General features: G+C 43.7%; 1 protein-coding gene across 4 annotated transcripts; it reads right to left on the bottom strand.

Moving 5' to 3' along the window:
* Positions 1 to 369: 369 nt before the first annotated feature.
* chd8 (chromodomain helicase DNA binding protein 8) lies at positions 370 to 19,826 on the bottom strand. Of its 4 annotated transcripts, none has more exons than XM_062403941.1 (40): positions 19,744 to 19,826; positions 17,877 to 18,677; positions 17,646 to 17,798; positions 17,213 to 17,488; positions 16,206 to 16,319; positions 15,612 to 16,111; positions 15,379 to 15,490; positions 14,576 to 14,779; positions 14,349 to 14,417; positions 14,217 to 14,272; positions 14,004 to 14,121; positions 13,824 to 13,907; positions 13,170 to 13,307; positions 12,830 to 12,951; positions 12,359 to 12,602; positions 12,100 to 12,276; positions 11,612 to 11,755; positions 11,369 to 11,467; positions 10,940 to 11,099; positions 9,336 to 9,546; positions 9,014 to 9,209; positions 8,697 to 8,867; positions 7,602 to 7,892; positions 7,287 to 7,507; positions 6,994 to 7,196; positions 6,043 to 6,199; positions 5,860 to 5,949; positions 5,653 to 5,756; positions 5,403 to 5,526; positions 4,965 to 5,037; positions 4,574 to 4,839; positions 4,181 to 4,413; positions 3,388 to 4,047; positions 3,195 to 3,298; positions 2,833 to 3,054; positions 2,573 to 2,668; positions 2,352 to 2,465; positions 2,101 to 2,202; positions 1,902 to 2,006; positions 370 to 1,516 (listed from the first exon to the last, which is right to left on the bottom strand). In XM_062403941.1, the coding sequence occupies exons 2-40, from the start codon at positions 18,576 to 18,578 to the stop codon at positions 1,145 to 1,147; spliced, it is 7,587 nt and encodes a 2,528-aa protein (XP_062259925.1). In that variant the 5' UTR covers positions 18,579 to 18,677; positions 19,744 to 19,826; the 3' UTR covers positions 370 to 1,144. The 4 variants fall into 4 exon arrangements, with proteins under 4 accessions (XP_062259925.1, XP_062259926.1, XP_062259923.1 ...); XM_062403942.1 differs by having other exon boundaries at positions 17,646 to 17,795; XM_062403939.1 differs by having other exon boundaries at positions 17,646 to 18,677.
* Between the last annotated feature and the right edge of the window lie 1,876 nt (positions 19,827 to 21,702).

The raw sequence follows: 21,702 nt of genomic DNA, 5'->3' as shown, positions 1-21,702 counted from the left end.
GTTTTTACGGAATTGTGGCCTAATAATAACCTATTGGGCTACAGTCATTCAAAAGATTGTTTAAAGATATATACAGTAGATGGTTGCTTTCTAAGGCAGGATGCTTGCTCCATAGCCTATATCTAAATAAACTAATGTAGAAGTATTCCTGTGTAATATCATCACATACATAATAACAAAAGTACATCGCCGGTCTCAAAACTGTTGTGTGGGCAACACGGCTATTACGAACTTTTAGTTCATAATAAATTAGTTATTTAAACCTCTATACGTGATCATCTGCTGTAATTATGCATCACCGATTAGAAATTGCCATTACTGCAGCGACCCTTCTGTTTAGTGAACTCGACAATAAAACACACAAAATGATTTCACTTTAGATTGCTGTTATTCATATCACAGATACAGTCAGATCATAAAACAAGAATAGTAACTCATTGCCATCATATTTGCACCATTGTACACAATTGACCAGCTCTACATTGTCCATTACACCCATCCTCCTAGCACTGCTTCAGTAACTAATGCCCCCCCAATCGCGCCTCTTAACCCTCACCCCTCCCACAGAGTGAAAACAATAACAGTACATCCACAAACTGGATCCCCTTTTAGTTTACAGCCTCGTCTGGACGCAGAGGATATGACCAGATGAGACAGGGGAGGGGCAGGGTATTAGGATCTGTATCCAGGCTCTGCTCAGTACACATGTCCAGTATCATGTTGCGCTAGAGGACCGGCATTGAGGTTCTTAGATAAGAAAAGGGTTGTCTGTACAGCAGGGATCCCCTTTTGGTCACGGCTGGGAATGTGATGGAGAATTCATGGGTTTCGAGGAAGAGGAGGAGATGACATGTTGGGAAGTAGGAAAGCTCAGCTTTTTGCCATTTTGGCGGAGGATGTTGAGGAGGGTCAAAGAAAGGTTGAACACAATTCTCAGTGATAAAAAAGAAAACAGATGAGTGCAAACCTGTTCCTTTCATGGAAAAACATCCCTATATAAAATAAATGAATAAAACTAGCAACGAAAAAAAAAACATTCATCCAAAGTTTGATACATAATGTGGTAAAAATAAATGATGAAGAATAACATGATTCAATGGTGAGAAGGGGACTAAGTCAGATGTGTTTGAGGAGCGGAGTTCAGTCAATCCTCTGAACTTGATGAGGAGTCAGAGTCCTTCTGTGTTATGATGACATCGTCTAATAACGCCTCTTGATCCGAGCTGTCATAGTCGCCTTGGGAAATGCTGTCGCCCCCAACCATTTTAACGTCAAAGTCTGCACTGGTGAGGAAGTGGTGGGAGGTCTCCAGGTCCCCCTCATCCATCATGTAGGCTCCGTCCGAAACCAGAGTCTCCTCTTCAACTCCGTCCAGGTTAGGGTCCTCGGGAACAGGCTCTGGAGTGTGGTGATGGTGGTGGTGGTGATGATGATGATGATGGCGCCGTCGGCTTTTCTTGGGGATATCCGAGTGCTCCGTTAGCAGCCGGTGGAAGAAGCTCTCAGGCAGGAAGCCCTGAAACATCAAAAAGTCTTCAATGAAAAACTAATCTGAAGGGAGCAGGGTGTGTTTACACATCTCTTCTTTCTGGTAATTACAAAAAAATAGTACACTTCAACTCCAATATATATTATATGTATTCAAAATAAAACTGGGAGTTGTGATACCATAACATTTTCTTCATCAATGATAAGATCTGCTTAAAATGACTGTTATTGAAGAAAAAAAAAGTGGAGGAGGGGTCGCGTGCACCAGGCTGCGCCAATTTGATGGGTCACGACTCAAAAAGGCTGAGAACCACTGTCTTACAGCTTCTTCTCCAAATAGAGCACCAGAGAGAAAAACATTTGAAGTGTACTTTCCCCCCCCTAAGTATTTATACTTCATCTGAATTACTTACAGACTTCCGAACAGTTTCTGACCACTCGGGTGCTACAGCAATATCAGGATTTTCTTCTAGATATTCCCTCAGATCTTGCAGCATCGGGCAGAAAGCATTACCAACCTTCATAGGACAAGCATTAACATTTTTGTTAGCAAGAGAAAACAACAAAAGTCCAATCTCAAGTGTTGCATGTACCATACCAGTCGGGTCTCACCTTCTTTCCAGATCTCATGTTAATGAGTTTGATCTTCTCACTGCCTGTCAGGGCTTTATCTGCCCTTCTCCTCCTCTTTCTCTTGCTCCTGTTCACAAGAAGCTGAGGAAACAAGACAAACTATTTGAAAAAGCAGATCCAGTACTCACTGATATTTATTTTTTCTGTCTCTGAGACCACAGGCACAAATTTCCCGAGACTCATTGATTTCCATATTATTTTAAGTGGTTAAATGATTTGAAAGAATTTACCTCCATCATGTCTCCCTCCACCTCATATTCTGGGTTCTCCTTCAGCCAGGTGGGAGGGTCCCTCCGTCGAGGAGTACGCTCCAGTGGGTCGAGGAGTCCGTCTGGGTCAGAAAACTAAAACAGAGACAGAAAAACTGATCAGACACAATCCAAAGCATTTTGTTTATAAAACTTACTGCATCAGTGTTCAAGAGGAATACGTTTAACCCTGGCACGCGTACCTCTTGGTCCTTGCGCCTCTTTCGGCTGCTGCTCTCTCCCCCTGATCCGTTGGGCATCAGGGACTGCTTAGAGAAGGTCAGCTTCAACCCCTCCTCCTGGCAGGTTGAGAGAAAGAGGCCTTTAATTTAGCTGCACCTTACAACAGCAGTTTTGCGATTTTGAAAGCAAAATGTTCTCTTTTTTGAGTGTCAGATGTTGCATTTTTTAAATTGCCTGTGCTCCAAATCTAATAATATTTCTTCCTCAACCATTTTCTCACCTTTAGGAGTTTGACTGTGAACTCTCCATCTTCTCCCTCTGCTCCTGGTTCACCAGGCATGCTGCTGGGTTTACGGATCACCCTTGTATAGGCCATCTCATCTCCCACCAGCTCTGAGCTCAGGTTGAGCTGAGCCTCAGGGACATATCTCCGCCCTGAGGGCCACTGACCGGTCAGCACCAGCGTACACAAGTTGTCCAGCCGATTGATCAACACCCGGTCCTGGGACAGAAGAAGAAACCCATTGTATCAGTCAGTCAGTCACAGCAAGAAAATAAACCCGGCGTTCATTCCTAACAGATATATTCTTTAGTATTTGCATCAAGTTTAGACATACATGTTGTGAAGTGTAAATTAACTACCTTGGGCCAGTCGACTCTGAGGGGATCAGGGGGTGGAAGGCCGTCCTGGGATGTGGTCATGGAGAGTAAACTATTATCTTCATCTCCGTCACGTACCTTGCCTGCTAACAACACAAAAAAGGGGAAAATAATTAAATTGGTATTTTGTTCATGCAGTACTATACACTTTTCTTCACTTCATCTTTCAACGTACCTCTTTCCACATCTTCCTCACTCTCTCCACTGTCATCACTGCTGCCTGATCGCTCAGAGGACGATGAGCCTGAATCTGAATCAGAATCTGAATCAGATCCTCCCTCTCCCTTTCTTTCTGATCTACTTCCCCTCGCTTTGCTCTTCTTGAAGCCCCAGCCCTCCCCTCGCACTTTTCCATCATGGTGACTCAAAGGTGTGCTCTGCAGGGCAGCGCTGATTTCTGTGCCAAGCAACCGGGCGTCCTCATCAGCTCCCTCTTCCTTCACGCCATGCAGGTCCTCGTCAGTCCTGTGCTGGATGAGCGGCATGATGGGCAGTGCTTGGGATGAAGGTGGGGGTGGAGGCTGCGGGGCCTGCTGGTTTTGGATGAACTCATCCCTTGACTGACAGAAGGTGAAGTCTGGGTCAGGGAAGATGGAGAGCTCGGTGCGGCTGACGCCGTGCAAAATTGCACCCAGCATCAGCTGACGATCGTGATCTGGTATATTCCACCAATTGGGCAGCTCCGAGCTGGACGGGGCCAGCTGCAGACGCTCCTCCAGGGAGGGGTGGGGCAGGACTCTCTCACGGATGCGACGCAGGAGGCTGATACGGTATAGGGTACGGGAAGCACGCTCCTCAGTGATGGGAGCAACAGTCTGTGAAATCTCTGATGGATCTACGTAACAAACGATTTAAAGAACAAAGAATGATTAAGTACTTGTAAAGTAAATACTAATTATATACATATTTAGATACAATAGCCTACAAGCCTCGGAAACGCATGTCTTGAAAGTGTATTTAGTAGTTACCTTCACCATGGGCTGGGCGGAGGTGGCAAACTCTCCGGCACATGGCAACAAAAGAGCGGAAGTATCGACTAAGGCTCTCGTCAGTTTTTTTATCCAGACGAGCAAAGGTACGGAAGCGTGTCCACACAAATTCAGGTTGTCCAACCTCAGGAAGGTCCTGCTCCCTTTTCACCTTTTCCACACCAAACGTTGATACCACGCGGTAGAAGTCACACTCCTCTCTACGTGTCCACCTAGAGGAGAGGCACAGAGAACAACAGAGGTGAGGTGGGTTGGGTCTGATTCCAATGGGAAATTTTAGCATTTGCTTAAAAAACCCTCAGTGAAGATAACAATCCTGGATAAGATCCAGGATTACGGTGAGCTTTGTAAAAAGACGTAATGCCAGTGTACCTCTGCTGCCGCTCCTGCCGCGCAATCTCCTTCAGCTTGCTGGCCTGTTCGCATCTCCTGCGTCTGCGGTCGCCCTTTGCAACTGCTTCAATCTTCAGCTGCTCCTGTCTGTAGCTGCGTTGGAAAGCTGTGATGAGCCGGCGCAACCTTGCTGTAAGGGATGAGCTTGACGGCCAGTTGGGACTCTGACTCAGAAAGCTTTCTGGGACCACCGGCACCACCTTGTCTTCAACAGAAATCTCATCGTCCACGTTCATAGGGTCAGACTGGAGAAGTATATCAGATAAAGACATTAATACATTTTCTGTTTATATTACTTGGCTCCAGTATTTTCTGTGTAAAAATAATTCTACAGACAGATCCACCAAAATATGAGACTCAAATTTCGTACCTCATCGAACATATCTTTTTGCCTTGACGCAGGTTTGAACTCCGGGTCCTCTGAGTATTTATCATACTCAGCACTGCAGATAAAATAAAGCAAAGTTCAGTAACAGGGCATGTTTCATTAAGTTAAAACCCCAACTTAAGTCCCCCAAATAAAAAGAGATGCAAACATTTCAAGTAAAAACAACTGTGCTGCAGTTGTGAGTGCAGTTGTGAGTGTGCCCTCTAGTGGAATATAATGCAGTTGTGTCTCTCAATTGAGAACTCTTAGAATCTGTTGCATGAGAGAGCGATGTTCGAGTGCATGTGTGACCCTGCTACCATCATATATTGAATGAAGTCTGTGGGAAACACTAAACCTATTGTATGACTCTAGCATTTGCAATAAGTAAATTTAGTGCATGAATTCAGTAGGACAAAAATCTATTGAAGGTTCACTCACTCGTCTCCCAGCTCTGTGTCACCAGTATGCTGCTCGGCATCAATGGCCTTGTCATCGGGCCGACCGGCTCGCTCCAGGAAGCAGAGGCAGGGATCAGCACGCATGGTAGTGTACATTTCATAACCTTCAGATAGAGACAAAATCAAGGATGTTGGGACAAAAAAAAACACGTTCTGGCTCAGAGACCAGTGAATCTGTATTTATGCCACAATGTCAAAAGATTATGAACCTCTCCAGAGAAAAAACACACCATGTTTGAATACACCAGAAAGCAGTGAGCGATCTGCATCAGTGTCCCACCATCCTGCCGGTACCTCCTGCTGCTCCATCTCAGGCATCCAGATATCAACATCCCTGTAAAATAAAACATCAATATCTTTAAGTGTTCAAGTGAAGTTGAGAAAAGGAACTTGTGCGTCTGAACCCCGGGTGATGTACGTGATGCCGTGTTACATACCTGATGTCAGTCCCTGTCAGGACAGACTCGGCATGTTCACCTATCACTTCCTGTTTCAAGTAGTAGAGCATACGCACCCTCAGCAAAACCCTGAGGTGGGAGACAACTTGTTTTAAAGTTTGAACATGGGATGATAATGCACACACATGTACGCACAAACACAGCTGATTCGGCTTCACTGACTTGTTGCACTGGTGCTTGAGGTGTTTACGGTAGCTTTCATCCAGCAGCAGGGTGTCAGGGTTGAACTTGCGGATCCACTCCACTTTCTGAACATCAAATGTGCTCTGGGTCTTTACCCTCTTACCCTTCCTGCCTCTAGGAACAGGGATAGACAGGCCTAGGCAGAAAAAATAAAACACGCTTTTCAAATAATGCAACAGACAGACAAATAAACATAAAACACAAAAAAGTATTCAGTAAACACAAGAATGCCCCATATTTGCCCCATTAAGACCTAAGACCTCAGATAAAAATGCATTCTAATAACCAAGTGTTGTTTTAAAATGACTACCTAAAACCTGAGTGTTTTCTGAAGAGTAAAAAGAATTGCCAACATTTACTAAAATTTAATTTCTCAGCCTCTGAAGCAGATAGGAGACATGAAATTAAAGACTTAGCTGTCATTGTAGGTCATTTCCTTTTCCCTAAACTGCATGAACATTATTTAAAAAAAATCAACAATGCTTGCTCCTCCTCAAAACTGTCTCTGAAACTGAGCGTTATTCTTCTTCGTTGGTATTTTTGTCAGTGAAACACTGCAGTGCTCTGCTTCAATATCGCTCCCCCTACTGAGATTTTCAGGCCTTGTCTGAAATGCTACTTACTTAGAAACAAACTACATTTCCTGTAATGCATTTCCCTTTTGCCACAAGTGTTTAAGCAAATCACAACGTGTTTCATGAGTTACATGTCTTGAAAATTATGACATTGGGGATGAGTCACACACATCTCATCAGTTTCGCAAAGGGAGGGGCATGAAAATGTTGCATCGGCTCTTAAATGCAAATGTTGTGACAGGTCTAAATAGTTTGAGAATCACAAATGAAGAAGGAAGTCCTTGTCTTTCTTCACACACCCTCACTCTTCCACAGTCTTAAAAGGTTTCTGACATTTCTATGCGCATCCTCTTACCAGAGTGGTTGAGTAGTGTTGTGGGTTCACGCCCGTTTTCCGGCGGTGTGATGAGCTCCCAGATGAAACTCTTGATGTTCTCATCTCCACGGTAGTGAAGCAGACAAAAGACCAGGATGACACGGCATATCGTCTCGACATCACGTTCACTCAAACGCCGCTTACATCTGGCATGAGACAGGATGTCCTTCCAACGGCCCCAACTGTAGAAGAGAGAAAACAGGAAATGGAGTTAAAACACAGGACAAGAGTTGAAAATGTATTTAGGCACATACAAGCTATAGTTTACATACCCATAGACAAGAAGGTGCTTCTCCACCCGGAAACAGTCAGTGCGGCCGTATCCAGTTCCAGTGTGGCGGTCGGAGCGTCGGGAGGAACGGGAATGTCTGGAATTGGCGGCAGTATACTCATCATCACTTTCCGCGTCAGACAGGTCACCACCCTCGCCTCGTAAAGTGGAAAACTGCCGCGTCTGCTTGCGTACTCTGGGAGTGTCAATCACAAGGGTGTTCTGTGGTAGAGAAGAGTAGTCGATTACATATTACTCCAATCATCAATTTATTATTCAAGTATTTGCAAGAATGCAACTAGAAAATTTGTTTTACCTTCCGGTTGATGGTATCCATGTCAAGGTCTGCTTTCTTTGCCCATTTCTGCCAGAATTCAGGGTCATCAAGGGAAATGTCGTTGCGGTTCTCGGAGGCCACGAAGCTGGCCTTGGAGAATGTTGAGCCCTTGCCCTCACTCTCGATGGTGATGGTGGTGGCTCGTCGCTGAAGGATCTGGTCTATGTCCTCCTCACAAAAGCGACTTCCCTCATCATTCTCATCCATGATGGCAGCGTACGCTCCTTTTCTCAGGAGGTCCTCTATCTCCTTCTTAGAGAACTGCTGGATCTGTTGAAGTTGATAAATATTGCGTTTAGTTCAGTGTTCAAAACTGGAAGCGGGAAACACTGGGTCTATCCCAGTTTCCACACTGTGAATCACTGCCAGATTCACAGTGATTGCCAACAGCAGCCATGTGAACGTTTAAAAGGGCTCACAGGAAGAACATCAAGCTCGGAAGATTTGTTTAAATAAATAAGTCAGATTAACCGCAGTATTACAGTATTAATCAGATTAGAGGAACAAATAAAAGGCTCACTGAGGAGCTGAGGAATTCATCTGATCAAGCAATTAAATCTATTATCACATAGGTACTAAGTATAAAAAGTGTAAAATTATTTTAAGCAGTTTCCATCTAGTAACATTTAAGGACAGATAAGTCGAAATCTTTGATAAAAAAACTACACTTATATTGACAGTGTCAGATATCGCCTATTCTCCTTACCAGTCCTGATACTCAGAACAGATTGAGAATACAATATGAGAACTATCCAAGGACAGTGATATTCATTGAATAATGAATAGATCCAATTAATTCAACACATCATAAACTTCATCTCCGCTTCAGCTACTTCTGTTCTAAAAATATATATATACATGATAGATAGATGAATACTTTATTAATCCCGTGGGAAATTCAGAAATCATATCAACCTTTAGATGTGCTACCACCAACTCAACAACTGAAGCAGAAGACTGTGATGCACGGTTGCATACGCCCTAAAACCTACCTCAAAGCGAAATGTGACTCATTGCAAGTTGTGGATTATGGGCTGTCAAATTAATCTCTTTTGAGTTTGTACATTTTCTTACCCCGTTGACACTGCCTTCTTTGTTGCCACTCATGCTCTGCAGGACAGCACGGTCCAGCCCAAGCTTCAGACTTGCTTTATCCAGCATCTCCCTCTCATAAGAGTTCCTGGTTATCAGACGATACACCTTAACCGCCTTAGACTGGCCAATACGATGACATCGTGCTTGGGCCTGGAAAAGAAAAAAGAAGGTAATAAGAGCTGCTACTGACATTAAATCTACAAAAGTCAATTTTAAATACAGAAATGTAAATCAATCTCTAATACAAACAAATCTTATATTAATTAGAATATGTGCTTGTCTCTACAGTCTTGTACCTGCAGGTCATTTTGAGGGTTCCAGTCAGAGTCAAATATGACACAGGTGTCAGCAGCAGTCAGGTTGATACCGAGGCCACCAGCCCGGGTACACAGCAGGAAAACGAAGCGGTCTGATTCAGGCTTACTGAAGCGGTCAATGGCAGCTTGTCGTAAGTTCCCACGCACTCGGCCATCAATTCGCTCATAAAGGTATCTGTAAAAAAATATTCATCCCATTAAAAGTTTTGTTGGATAATATAAAGAATCTGATGCACTTTCCTCTTACTAATTATTACATGTACTGATAAGCAGTTAATAAAATACAGCTTGACCCTCTTACCTTTTGTTGATGAGGTAGTCCTCCAGAATGTCTAAGCAGCGCACCATCTGGGAGAAGATGAGCACTTTGTGGCCCCCGGCCTTGAGGCGAGGCAGCAGCTTGTCCAGAAGCACCAGCTTACCGGCCGACCGAATCAGGGCCTGCAGATGGAAGTCAGGAGCCATTGGGTTATACACCTCCCGCAACTCTCTTACGATCTTCTCCTCTGCACCTGGAACACAGAGAAACAGACACCTGAGTTATCTTTTCACAAGTACAAAAGCACTGATATGTGTAATCTATTTGCAGCTTGAAGATTCAGGGTTGAAATTCGTCAACAGTTCGGGTAAAATAATCACACAGCTACGTTAACTGATCACTTTTATAGTCCATTGCTTCTGTTTGACTAACAGCGCAAACATGCCATCAAAAACTTTTGTTTGCGCTTTTGCTGGTTCAAAACCTTCTCTGTGCTCCAGAGTTGAAGCAAAGGTTAACAAACTAAACAACTGAGAAAATGTGCACGGGCAGTCCAGCTCCCTTTAGGATGGCACATCCATAATTGCGGTTCGAGAAGGTTTGTGATGTCTCTCAGAACAGTCTCAGGACCATTAAGTAGTTACCAGGAGACGGGCCATTACAGAAGGAGAGCTGGTCAGGGCTGTAGAAGGGCATTTACCCAGCAGCAGGTCTGCTCCTTTGTACAAGGAGGAACAGGAGGAGCACTGCCAGAGCCCTACAAGATGACTTCCAGCAGACCAAGATGTCAGAAACAGACTCCATGAGGGCGACATAAGGGCCTGACGTCCTCTAGAGGGACCCGTGCTCACAGCCCAGCGCAGCTTGCTTGGCATTCGCCAGAGTACACCAGAATAAACAGGCCTGCTACTGGTTCTCTTTATAGATGCGACCAGGTTCCAACTGAGCACATGTGATGGGCGTGAGAGAGTTTAGAGTCTCCGCCGTGAACGTTTTGCTAGTGTAACATCATCACTGACCCACCGCCAAACCAGTCATGCTGAACATGAATGGTCTGGGGAGGAATATCCTTGAAGAGTCCACGAGGAACTCCTCAGAGCAATTTTCAGACCTTAAGCTGGTACAAGGACCATACCTGGCCTCATGTGGCCAGGGTGTGAATGCTGTTCCTGTATGACAAAGGATTGATGCCATTGACTGGCCCTCAAGTTGCCCCGACCAAAATCCAATTGAGCACCTATCGAAGTTATTTATTGGTGCATCCAACGCCATTAAGTAAGGACACATTGTCCAGGAGCCCAGTGATGCCCTGATCCAGGTCTGGAGGAGATCTCCCAGGACACCATCCACCTCCTCATCAGGAGCATGCCCAGATGTTGTCCGGAGTGCATACAGGTAGCCGGAGGCCATACACACGCAACTGGAATCAGCCTGTGATTATAATGTTTCACTTTGAAGACCCGATATGGTAAGTTAGTAAATGAGTAGTTGATTTTGCACAAAGCCAAAATATAACAAGCAATACGAGAAGTATGCCTTTCACAGAGAGCTACACAACCTAGACCTACAGCCAAAAACAGCAAGAGAATACATTTAAACTTGTCAACACTGGCTGCAGAAGACTGAGTTAAAATGTGATAAAGTACCATTGATGAGGTAGGGGTGGTTGCAGCACTTGCGCAGCTCCATCATAGTGTTGAGCAGGTTGGGGACGTTGCTGTTACTGGTTGCCCCTAAACTGAGGAAACTGAAGTTCCGCTCTAAAATGGCTCGGTAGTATTTTTTCTGGACGTCCGTCAACTCAACCTGAGAGGACACAAAGTTACATTTTTTAATTCAATAACAATCTCACACGTTATATTATATTATTACATTATTGTGATTTTTCATTTGTTTATAGTGAGAAAAGTACTGTTATAAGCCCTATGATATCTAGGTCCCATTGCAAGATTCCCCTGATGCCTCCCTTGTTTTTATCTTATTCAAATCCCATTAAAAAAAAACTTTAATAAAATAAAATACTAACTTGATTGTCAGCTTAAAAAAAACAAACAAATTACATTGTTTAAACTAACCTCAATAATGGTCTCCTGTTTGGGTGCCAAATTCTTCTCAACATCTTCCTTCAGCCTTCTTAACATCATGGGTTTCAAGATGGCCTGCAGCTTCTGAACCTAAAGAGACCAAAACAAACCACTTGCTGAATGACAGCTGAACATTACCAAACATTAGATATACGGAACAGATTAGACAAAAAATTTAATTTAATATGTCAGGGAATGTGGGTTGTTTTGGTTTTATCAGAGCTTATTTCACACCTGTTCTTCCGTTTTCAAGTCTCCAAAGTCTCTGAGGAATTCTGTCTCAGAGGGGAACTGAGTAGGCTCCAGGAAATGCAACAGACTAAAAAGTTCCTCCACAGTATTCTGGAGAGGAGTGCCAGTCAACAACACTTTGTGTTCCTGTGAGAAACCACAAAACGTAGGGGAAAAGAAATAGAAATAGTAAGAGGGCGGCGAAGGACAGAGTGGACATCGAGAAGAGATGTAATGAAGCAAATGACAGAGAGGGGGAAAGAGGACACAATGAGTTGACATTAACAAAAATCTTGAACAGCTTTCCAAAGCCACTGACTCAAGTGAATTTTAACATGAATGTATATACTGTATGTAAAATAAATCATTTAAATCCCATTCTAACATCCAACCAAGTGTATTCTTAGCTGTGAGGGCAGCAGTGATCCTGTTCTTTGTACATTTGACCATTGATTAAAGCTGTAAAGCAACATAAGCTGTGGTCCTCTCACCAGATCCAGCATCTTCAAGCTGTCCAACAGCTTACAGTTGCGATTCTTGAGGCGATGAGCCTCGTCGATGATGACACAGCGCCAGGAGATTTCCCTCAGCTCGGGACAGTCAGACAACACCATCTCAAAGGTGGTGATGAGGGCATCAAACTTATACGCACCTGGAATCAAATGGTCCTGCAGACAAGATAGTAATTTTTATTAGACATGTTAAACATCAGTGAGGTGAAATGACAACAACTGTCACCAATAACGCCACCTTGTCATCCTTGCAGTACATCTCATACTGCTGGATCATCTGTCGGCTAGCCAGGCTACCGTGGTAGACTATGGCGTTCATATCTGTCCACGTGACGAACTCCCTCTCCCAGTTGGTGATAGTGGAGAGTGGAGCGATAACAAGGAAGGGGCCTTGGATTCCAGCAGCATACATCTCTGAGAGCACTGCAATAGACTGGATCGTTTTCCCCAGACCCATCTCATCTGCCAGGATAGAGTTCTGTCTGAGAGACAGAGACAGGGAATGTGATCATTGAAGCCTTGGGAGATGGAATATAAAAGATTATAACTAAAACTTCTTCAAAAATATAAAAAAAATGCCAACTAGATGTTGTTCCTTCATGTTGTGCGCCGCTACAATTCTTATGTTTCAACAGCTAATACTCAAAATAAAAGCACCATACACAGATAAACGAGTCAATTATGATGTCAGCTTGTGTGTGATGAATACCTGTTGTACCAGTTGAAGACCAGCCAGTTGACTCCTTCCAGTTGATACTCTCTCAGTACGTTACCGTTCTTGTACACTGTGGTTTCTTCCAGCTTCTTCCATGAACCAGGTTGAGGTCGTGTCTGAAGTACAGGAGGGAAAAAAACTTCTCGTTGTGCAATTCTTGATATAAGATATCGGAAAAAAAAATTGATCTTTTTCTGGCTGAAGTGAGATATTCAACAGATATATCTTTTTACATTTTTGTAAGTATAAACTTCAAACTATGCATATAAATCAGCGATAAGAAATAAACAGAAGTTAAAAATCGCTCTTAGTCTCCTTGCACTTGACAACTTACCGTTCTCTTCAGGCGAGGTTGTCGGTTTTGGATTTTGCCGAACTCTTCCACCTTGCCTTCGTCCACATCTTCCTTCAGCTCCCAAGTGGCATCTTCATAAGGCAGTGAGCACCACTTCACCAGATAGTAGATAACAGGCTTGAGTAGAAAAAAGGAAAATTAAGTATTTAACTGCTGTAAATATGCAACTTCATGAAGGAACAGAAGGGTTTTCAATTAATTATCAACCATATTTTAATTTGTCCCCCGCCAGTTTCATAATGAACTTAAATAATTTTTACGCTTAACACTCCAACTTAGTGTGTGCCAAACGCTCTTCTATTTGGTCCATATTCATTCTTCTAAATCTTACGTAATTTCTGCCAGTATTATGGGGCATGAAATCGGAAACTAGACGCCGGACGGGATGTAGTAAGCAGACCAATCACAGCCTTGCGAAACAATTTGGCGGACGCACGCAAGCTGCAAGAGGGGGTACGCAAGCACGCAAGGGGCACGTTGTGTGTCTTGCGTGCCTGCGTAAAATCCAACTATAAATCGGCCTTAAGAGATTGTAGAATGAATTTATTCTGTGGGAACCGCTACATAGCCAAGAGAGGAGTTGCAAATCTCTTCTCCAATTGGAAAGCGCAAGATATGGATTCATTCTCTCACCTCGCCATTGTCCTTGTCCACACTATGAGACACATCCAGGATCCTGTCTGCCTCCATGTAGTCAGGGTTAAAAGGCTCCTCATCCTGACGAGAACCACAGGGTCAGAGACAGCACAAACATATCACAAATTTGTTGTCCAAGCAGTAGAACTAAAACAAAGGGGTGTTTGTCCCTCTCACCTCCTGGAAGATGTTCCTCATTTGTGCACGTTTTGCCTTGAACCTCTTGAGCTTTTGATGGATCCTCTTATCTTTCTCTAGTTGCTCCAAACTGGCCCACTCACAGTGTAAGTATGAACTGAGAACAGAAGAGTCAGGTTTTTACACATTTAAAAGGCCTACTCAAGAAATAAAAACTATGGCCAAAGTAATAAACTAAGATAAAGAACCTACTAGTTTTTGTATTTTACAAAGTATTCCTCCACATTTGTGTACTGGCCTTGACACACCTTGAAGAGAGGAAGGAGTTTTTAGGACGTGATTTACAAAATGACACAACATTTTAAATGTATAAAGTGTACATACTTCTTTTTTGGTTAATCTGATGGACAAGATTTTGTCGACAACAGCAGCATCTTCTTCACTTGGGTTTTCCTGCAAAAATAAAAGGTCACGCACTAATAAGATACAAATAAGGCGCTGTAAAATGTGTCTCACAAAAACAAACAACAACCTTTTCCAACAAATTTTAGAACTTTTATTTGAATCCCTCCTGAGAAGAAATATCTGAGTTACAATAGTTTCACACTCACCACAAAGAACTGCATGCTGGGCTGTCCATCCCCATCCAGCTCCATTTCCTGTTTCAGCTGTGCTGCAGTGTTGCCACTGTTAGAGGCCACAGCTGCTGCAGTTGTCGTAACGTCTACATCTTCCTGCTCATCCTCGTCGTCTGTTATCTTGATATCCAGGTCTTCTGTGTACTTCTTCCTTTTCAACACGCGATTGGAGCGCCTCTACTTGCCAGAATAAGAAGCAAAGATTGAGTGTCTTCATAATTGTCTGTCATCTTCAAGCAACAAATACACACGCGCACACAACAAGCATCCATAAAAGACAGATAAGATCAAGGGTTTAACTATAACTGGGAACAGTATTGTTTCCACTTAAAAATTCTGTTTCATCATTGGTGACAGTATCATAAGTTACTCTTATCACTGTGATTACATACAAGCAGTTTAAGTCAGGTTTTCAGTAATCAATGACATGTGTAATACATTTAATTTGTTGCATGTAAGAGACATCATTATTGCGGCCACTCGCTGTGAATTCTCCAGACAATCTGCTGCTGTGTCCACACATGGGGTCATTCGGTCATTATCCAGAGTTTTTACAAAAGGGCTGGCAGGGACAAACTCTAGAGACTGTCCAGAGACTCTCACTTTGACATTGGCACTCTCACATACACTGGCAGGCACAACATTTTCACTTGTTCAACCACAATATCAAACTTTTGGGAGAGTTGGCAGAGAGTCGTCTTTATGTTCAATTAATTGTTGTGATGACATTTTGAGAAAACTGAGGTGTTACCATGAACATGTGTTTGTGCACATACCGTAATCAAGTCATCATCCAGTGCAGCAGGTGAGGCAGGACTCAACTCCCCATCAGAATGATCTGAGGAAGCGTTTCTCTTTCTTTTCTTTGCTCCCACTAGAGTTATAGTGCTGTAAGTGAAGGAGAGAATGATGGTATAAACACTGTTTTCAATAAAGATACATTTTCAAACTATAATATAAAAATAGTTTTATTTAAAATAAATTGCTTTATCATCTGCAGATTACTTACTTTGTCTTAGTCTTGCTTTTACTCTTGTTGCCAGTCCCAGGTATTACTGTGCCTCCAGCCACTCCAGCTGTTCCTGGTGTCTTCGCTTTGCTCTTTTTATCGCCTCCTCCTACAGTTTTGTGTGTTGCTCCTCCAGCGACAGGACTTTTCTTCTTGCTCCCTCCTCCGCTGCTCTTTTTTTTGTTAGAAGACACCACAGTAACAGTGCCCCCAATCTCAGGAGAGGTCGCGGTTGATGGGAGCTCGTCCTGGTTCAGGACTCTAGGCAGGTTCTTCTCGCCGCGTGCTTTGGCCCGTGCTATAGCTTCGGCAACAATTCGGTTTGCCTTCTCCTGCTTACATAGGATTTCTACTCGCCGGACTCCGGCAGGCTCGCCGGAGGCCTTGGTGATACGAATGGCCTGGGATTGAGTGGTGGTGGTAGTGGAGGGACCTGCAGTCGAGGTGTTGATGACCTTCATCACAGAGACTGTGCCGCCTCCCGAGGATGCTGAGCTTGTCTGTGTGAACGTAAAATGTTGTCAGGTTTTATCAGAAGCTTCCTTGATATGTATATAAAATTAAAATAACGTTTATTCAAAGGTGGAGGTCTACCTGTGGCTGCAGAAGCATTTTGAGTGGTACTGCAACTCTTTGACCTCCTTGGCCCTGTGAGATCTGCAACACCTGGGGACTACCAGTATTTCCTGCCCCTGAAACCAGCTGATACTGTGATGATAAAAATAAAGACTGGTCAAGTTAGATGTAACACATTAAAGCCGTAATATGATCGGTGAATATCAGCTTGTTTGGTGTCAAATCAACAATCACATTTAAAGAAATATTAAAATTCATATTTGGAGCTGATGAGGCACCTCGACCACAACTGTTATCCTCGGCTTCTTTTCGTTATGCAAAGCTAGGCTAAGCTAATCGTGAATCATCTTCTGTTCTGAATCTAAATATTTTAGAAATAAATCTTTTATTTTCAAACTCTAGATAGGCAGCAAATTAAATATTTCACTAAAAGCAGGTGTAATGCTTCATTTTTTATGCAAATACAGACTGGAAAACAACAATGAACTACAAAGAAGCATAATAAAGGTCTATATTGATTCATTGAATGGTAGAAATGTACTATCACTGATACAATCCCTTGGATAATACTGGTGGATATTTTCTACTTTCCAATATGAAATCAGTTAAATCTCATGTAAGGATGACATGAAGAAATTTGATATGAAATCCATAAACTCCAATAATATTAGTCTCAGACAGACATTGTGGGCAGTTGTGGAATGCATTTTGCCACGCAGCAACATATCACAGTGGTCAGATTTCAGAATACAGATCTTCAATAACTGAATAACCGGTAATGGTTGAAAACGTAACTTCACATAAACAGTTGTCAATATTTAGTATACTTGGGAAAAAAGAATTTGCATCAGTAACGTCAAAGACTGTCAAAACCCCTTATAATTGTATCAATAGAGAACAGTCCTTTTGCCTCAATTCTTATAAGAACAGAGAGCATTATCTGACTTCAAGAGAGCAGATCTGAGCTCAAGTGTAATTTGAGAAGAAATTGCAGCCAACAATAAACAGTAAAATCACTCTCTCACCTTAATTCCTCCTTGTTGGTTGGGCTGCTGCTGCACCTGCAGCTGAATGGTGAGGACTTTGGGCCCTCCAGCCTGACCCCCAGCTCGCGCCTGGGTCAGTGCAGCTAGCTGGCTTCCCTGGAGTACCAGTTTGCCTCCAGGTAGCTGATTCAAAACTAATCTCGTCTGCTGCTGTTGCCCACCCTGCTGGGCTGTCAAAGTTTGACCCACTGCTCCAGCAGCGCCAGCCTGAGAGGGCTGCTGGAGAACCAAGGTGATTCGTTTTGGTTCACCTCCCTAGAATCACATTGAGGATGAGAATTAGCATGAAAGTCATAGACTGGCCTCAAAACACAGCATAGGAAATCCACTCAAAATCATAATTGTAAATCACCACCTGCTGTCATGCTGGGTAATACTTGTGGTGTGTAGAGTAAGAAGAGGTGATGCTTACCGGCGTTTGGGCCTGCAGGGCTTGCTGGAGCTGCACCTGGATCGGAGCGGTCTGTGCCTGTGGCTGAACTTGGACTTGAGTCTGGCCTTGAGCCATCTGTGCTTGGGCTGGGATCTGCAGTTGAAGCTGCTGGCCTTGCGTCGGCTGCACCTGCTGGGGCATGGAAGTGAGCAGCAAATGTTTCACTGGCCCGTTGGGCAACTGTAGCAACCTCTGCACCCCAGCACCCACCTTGACTTGAGCTTGTCCTTGGCTTGCCTGATTCAAGACCGTTCCCCCCTGCAGTATGGACATGCCAGGTTTGAGAGGAGTTCCAGACAACACACGAATAACCTTTCCACTGGTCTGGCCCGAGGCTCCTGATACAGTCTGTAGGACCTGGGCTTGACCCTGCGGTCCTTTGAGAATAACAATTTTACCACCGGCCTGCTGTGTGATGGCAGCTAACTGCTGGGCAGTGAGATGGTGTGTTATCTGTGTGAGCTGCTGTGTTGTGGTAGTAGTTGTGGCTGGAGTGCTGGAAACAGTCATAGGAGAGCTCAGAAGGACAGTACTACTGGATGCCATGCTGGTGTTGGCAATGGTTATGTTGGTCTGAGGTTGGATCTGAGGTACAGTATCAGCAGGGGCAGGGGCCATGGTAGGAGCCACAGCTATGGAAACAGTCTGAGCAGTTGTCCCGGGCACTGACTGCTGTGCAAGGACTTGAACAGGGGTAGGGTCAGGGATGGCGGGAGCTGCTACAGGAACGCTGAGGCCTGCACTGACCGTGAGCTCAGGATTGGGCTCAGCCGACGGGTCCACCTGGCCCAACGCCAGCTTGAGAGCCTCCTCCACAGGGTCTGTGGAGCCCTGAGAAAACGAGTCGTCCGGTAGGGCATCCAGGTTAAACAGGGGAGTGTCCTCAAAGAGGTCCATGATGGGATCTGCCATCTTGCCCACTCCACACCGGGAGACGGGCACAGTGATTAGAAGACTCCGAGATGGAAGCGAATAGTCGTTGACAATTTTTCCCTAACTTTAGGTAAACAGCTGGAAAAAGAGAAAACAGACTGATGTCAAGAAAGCACAAATTCTGAACTTTATATTTTTTAAACAAATGCTATAGTGATTAAGACATCCCAAGTTTATGTCATACCTATAATTAGCTCATTTAAAAAAGCAGCTAATTCAATGGCTTGTGAAAAAAATGTTTAAAGGAGCAAGGAGCAGAAATGGTTTTGGAGAACATGGCCCTTTTCATATATTATGTTTCATTGCTGTATATCAACATCACAAACTGTGAAAGAGCATCTAAAACTGATTAGAACATTGATAATTTGATCGTAAACACTTGTATTTTTCTACTTCAGAGCTGTGACTGACTCTTAAACCCTGCTGAGCTGAGAGCTTCTAACTCACTCCTTCTAACAAATATAAAGTCTAAAACAAAATGGTTAAATGACACAATAACCCCAGTGAACGAAAAAACTGCACCTGGATGATAAAATACATTGTTTCGGGATTAAATATCGAACTCGTGAGCACGTCGTGAAAATGCTTCAAAGTGCATGATCGGATAACATGTAAATAAAGACCATAAAAGCAGGCAGTTATAATAGTAGCGCAAAAAGCTCGAGTATCCAGGAAACACTGAGTAAATAGAGATGTTGTTGGTGAGGTGAGATGAGGAGGGTAGTGATGCTGGAGAGATGAGCTGCTCTCCCCTCTCTCTCTCTCTCTCTCTCTCTCACACACAAAACCGTCTGTTAGCATTAGCTTGCACCGCCACCAAGATGTGCCTGTAACAAACGGCGTGTGCGGCAGCGTAAACACACTCGGCCTCATAAACACGGTGTTATGTCGGTTTGTGGTCGTTAGCTCGCCTCTCTGTCATTTACTACCAAGCACTCAGTCTACCGGACTCTTATCAACAAACCGGACCAAACCAAAGCAACGTGCCACAATAACCATTGCCCGTCAACGTTCACACACGGGTTATAGGCCGCATTGCTGTTTCGCTTGGCCTGCGTCTAATTTCCGGCAAAATTACCTGAAAATAACCGTCGTATCCCCTCCCCTAAGTCTCTCAGTAATGATTTCGGGGTGCTAAATTTACCTTTGCATCGACACACATGGCTTTCTCCGTCTCACAACACTGTGCGATTACAGGAAACGAGCAGGGAAGAGCAGGAACTCACATTCTTGCCAGAGAAAGCGTACAGCGCGTGCCCCTCGGACGCTGCTAAGCCGCGATTGGTCCGTTCCCGCGTGAGCCGGCAGCAAACGCCATTCTCATTGGCTGACGCAGCCATCCGTCAGGCGCACGGCCTCCGCTGGGCGGGATTGTGAGGCGCAGTTCGGTTGAGAGGACAGTAAATGCGGCCTAGCTGGGATCGTTTGACTGAGGGATCTTCACCATCGTCGTCTCGCTTCCTCTCAGGCTGGTTCTGTGAAGCACAGGCCTGTCAGAGCGGAGCGGGGGGAAACCCACCGTGTCTCCATCACCTCTGACTCAACCGACCTGTCTTTGAATGACACCCTCAGCCCTCACCAGTGTGTTATGACACTGGCCTCAGCTCAGGCATCGGTCCACACCAAGAAATGAATGGCGATACCTTTATTATTGCGTTATTACAGTCTAGAGACACACACACTCACTATGAGACACAGAGGGACGGATCGATGTGAATTATAGAGACTGAGATATTGATGACAGATTTATTGTAGGTATCAACGTGATGCCTTCACTGCGCTCGTGAGTGGTTGTAATTGGGGGGTTGGGGGGATTGGCGCCCTCCAGTGCCCACAGGTGGAAATATTATTTTTAGTAGAATTATTGGAATTAGAATGATTATTGTAGAATTATTAATAAATAGTTCATGGCTACTGGGGGGCACAATAGAGGATGAAGAAACTAAACTCAGTGGAATAATGGGCCACTATTTGCTGAGTGAAAAAAACAAGTGTGAAGGGTCTGCATTTAGCAAGGACCCTTCTTCTCTTGATGACCACAGTGCAGTTTTGCACCCAGTTACACGCACATTCATAGAGTGCATACATGTCCAACACTTTCTCTATAACACATCAATCAACAATTTAGGGTACGGTATCCAACACATTGGCACGCGGAATGGGGGATTGAACCGTCTGGTTATTGTACGACCCACTCTTACTTCTGAGCCATAGCTGCCCCACGTTGTATATGTATCGGCATGGGTCCTACAGGTTAATAAGATACTGGACTACTGTGTGTGTCTTACCTCACACAGAAGTTTGGCTAAAACTAACCATTGAGCAGGGGACAAAAGATCAATTCATTCCAAACTGGCAAAGTGAGCTCAGAGGTACGTCATGTAGAATGCAAACAAGAGATCAAACTGGAGTATGTATGTAACAAAAGTAGAGGCAGGCTATCTTAGAATGAATAACACCAGTATCCCAAAAGAGATGTAAGATAGGCTGAATAGAAACCAGAAGATCTCTAACCTTTGTAATGAAAATCGTATGGGTGATGAATATCATATTTTGTTAATGTAAGACAGTAAGCATTATCAAATAGAGTGAATCTGTATCTGCTTAAGAATTATTAAAACCAATGATCTATGCTTACATACATTATTTTACACAGGAAGATTTTTTTAAAGAATATACTTCCATTTTTTAAGTATTATTTGTTAAGCCATTGTTTGTTCTGCGAACCATGTGATCATGGTCTTGACTCACATTAAATAAAGACAAAATTCCCAAACTACTAAGCTATGATTAATTATATTACCATTAGCCAATTTCTGCACTGGGATTCTGTGTCTAAAATTACGGTCAGAAATTATACAATATGTATGTGTGAGTCTCCCATCTATTACCATTAAAGCTTACTCAAATTAATGTGACATCATGAATCAATGACATTGTCCTATATATTTAGAAATACTTAGCGGTTCATCCCCAAATCATAGAAGCATGATGCGAATAATGTGGGAGCACATATGAAAGTGAATAAGAGAGAGAGAGAGAGAGAGAGAGAGAGAGAGAGAGAGAGAGAGAGGGTGGTCATGAACCAGGGAGGCATAAGTGA

Source organism: Platichthys flesus, chromosome 14 (assembly GCF_949316205.1).
Source record: "Platichthys flesus chromosome 14, fPlaFle2.1, whole genome shotgun sequence".
NCBI lineage: Eukaryota > Metazoa > Chordata > Actinopteri > Pleuronectiformes > Pleuronectidae > Platichthys > Platichthys flesus.
Note: the sequence above shows the minus strand (reverse complement) of the source record. Positions and strands in the feature narration are given on the sequence as shown.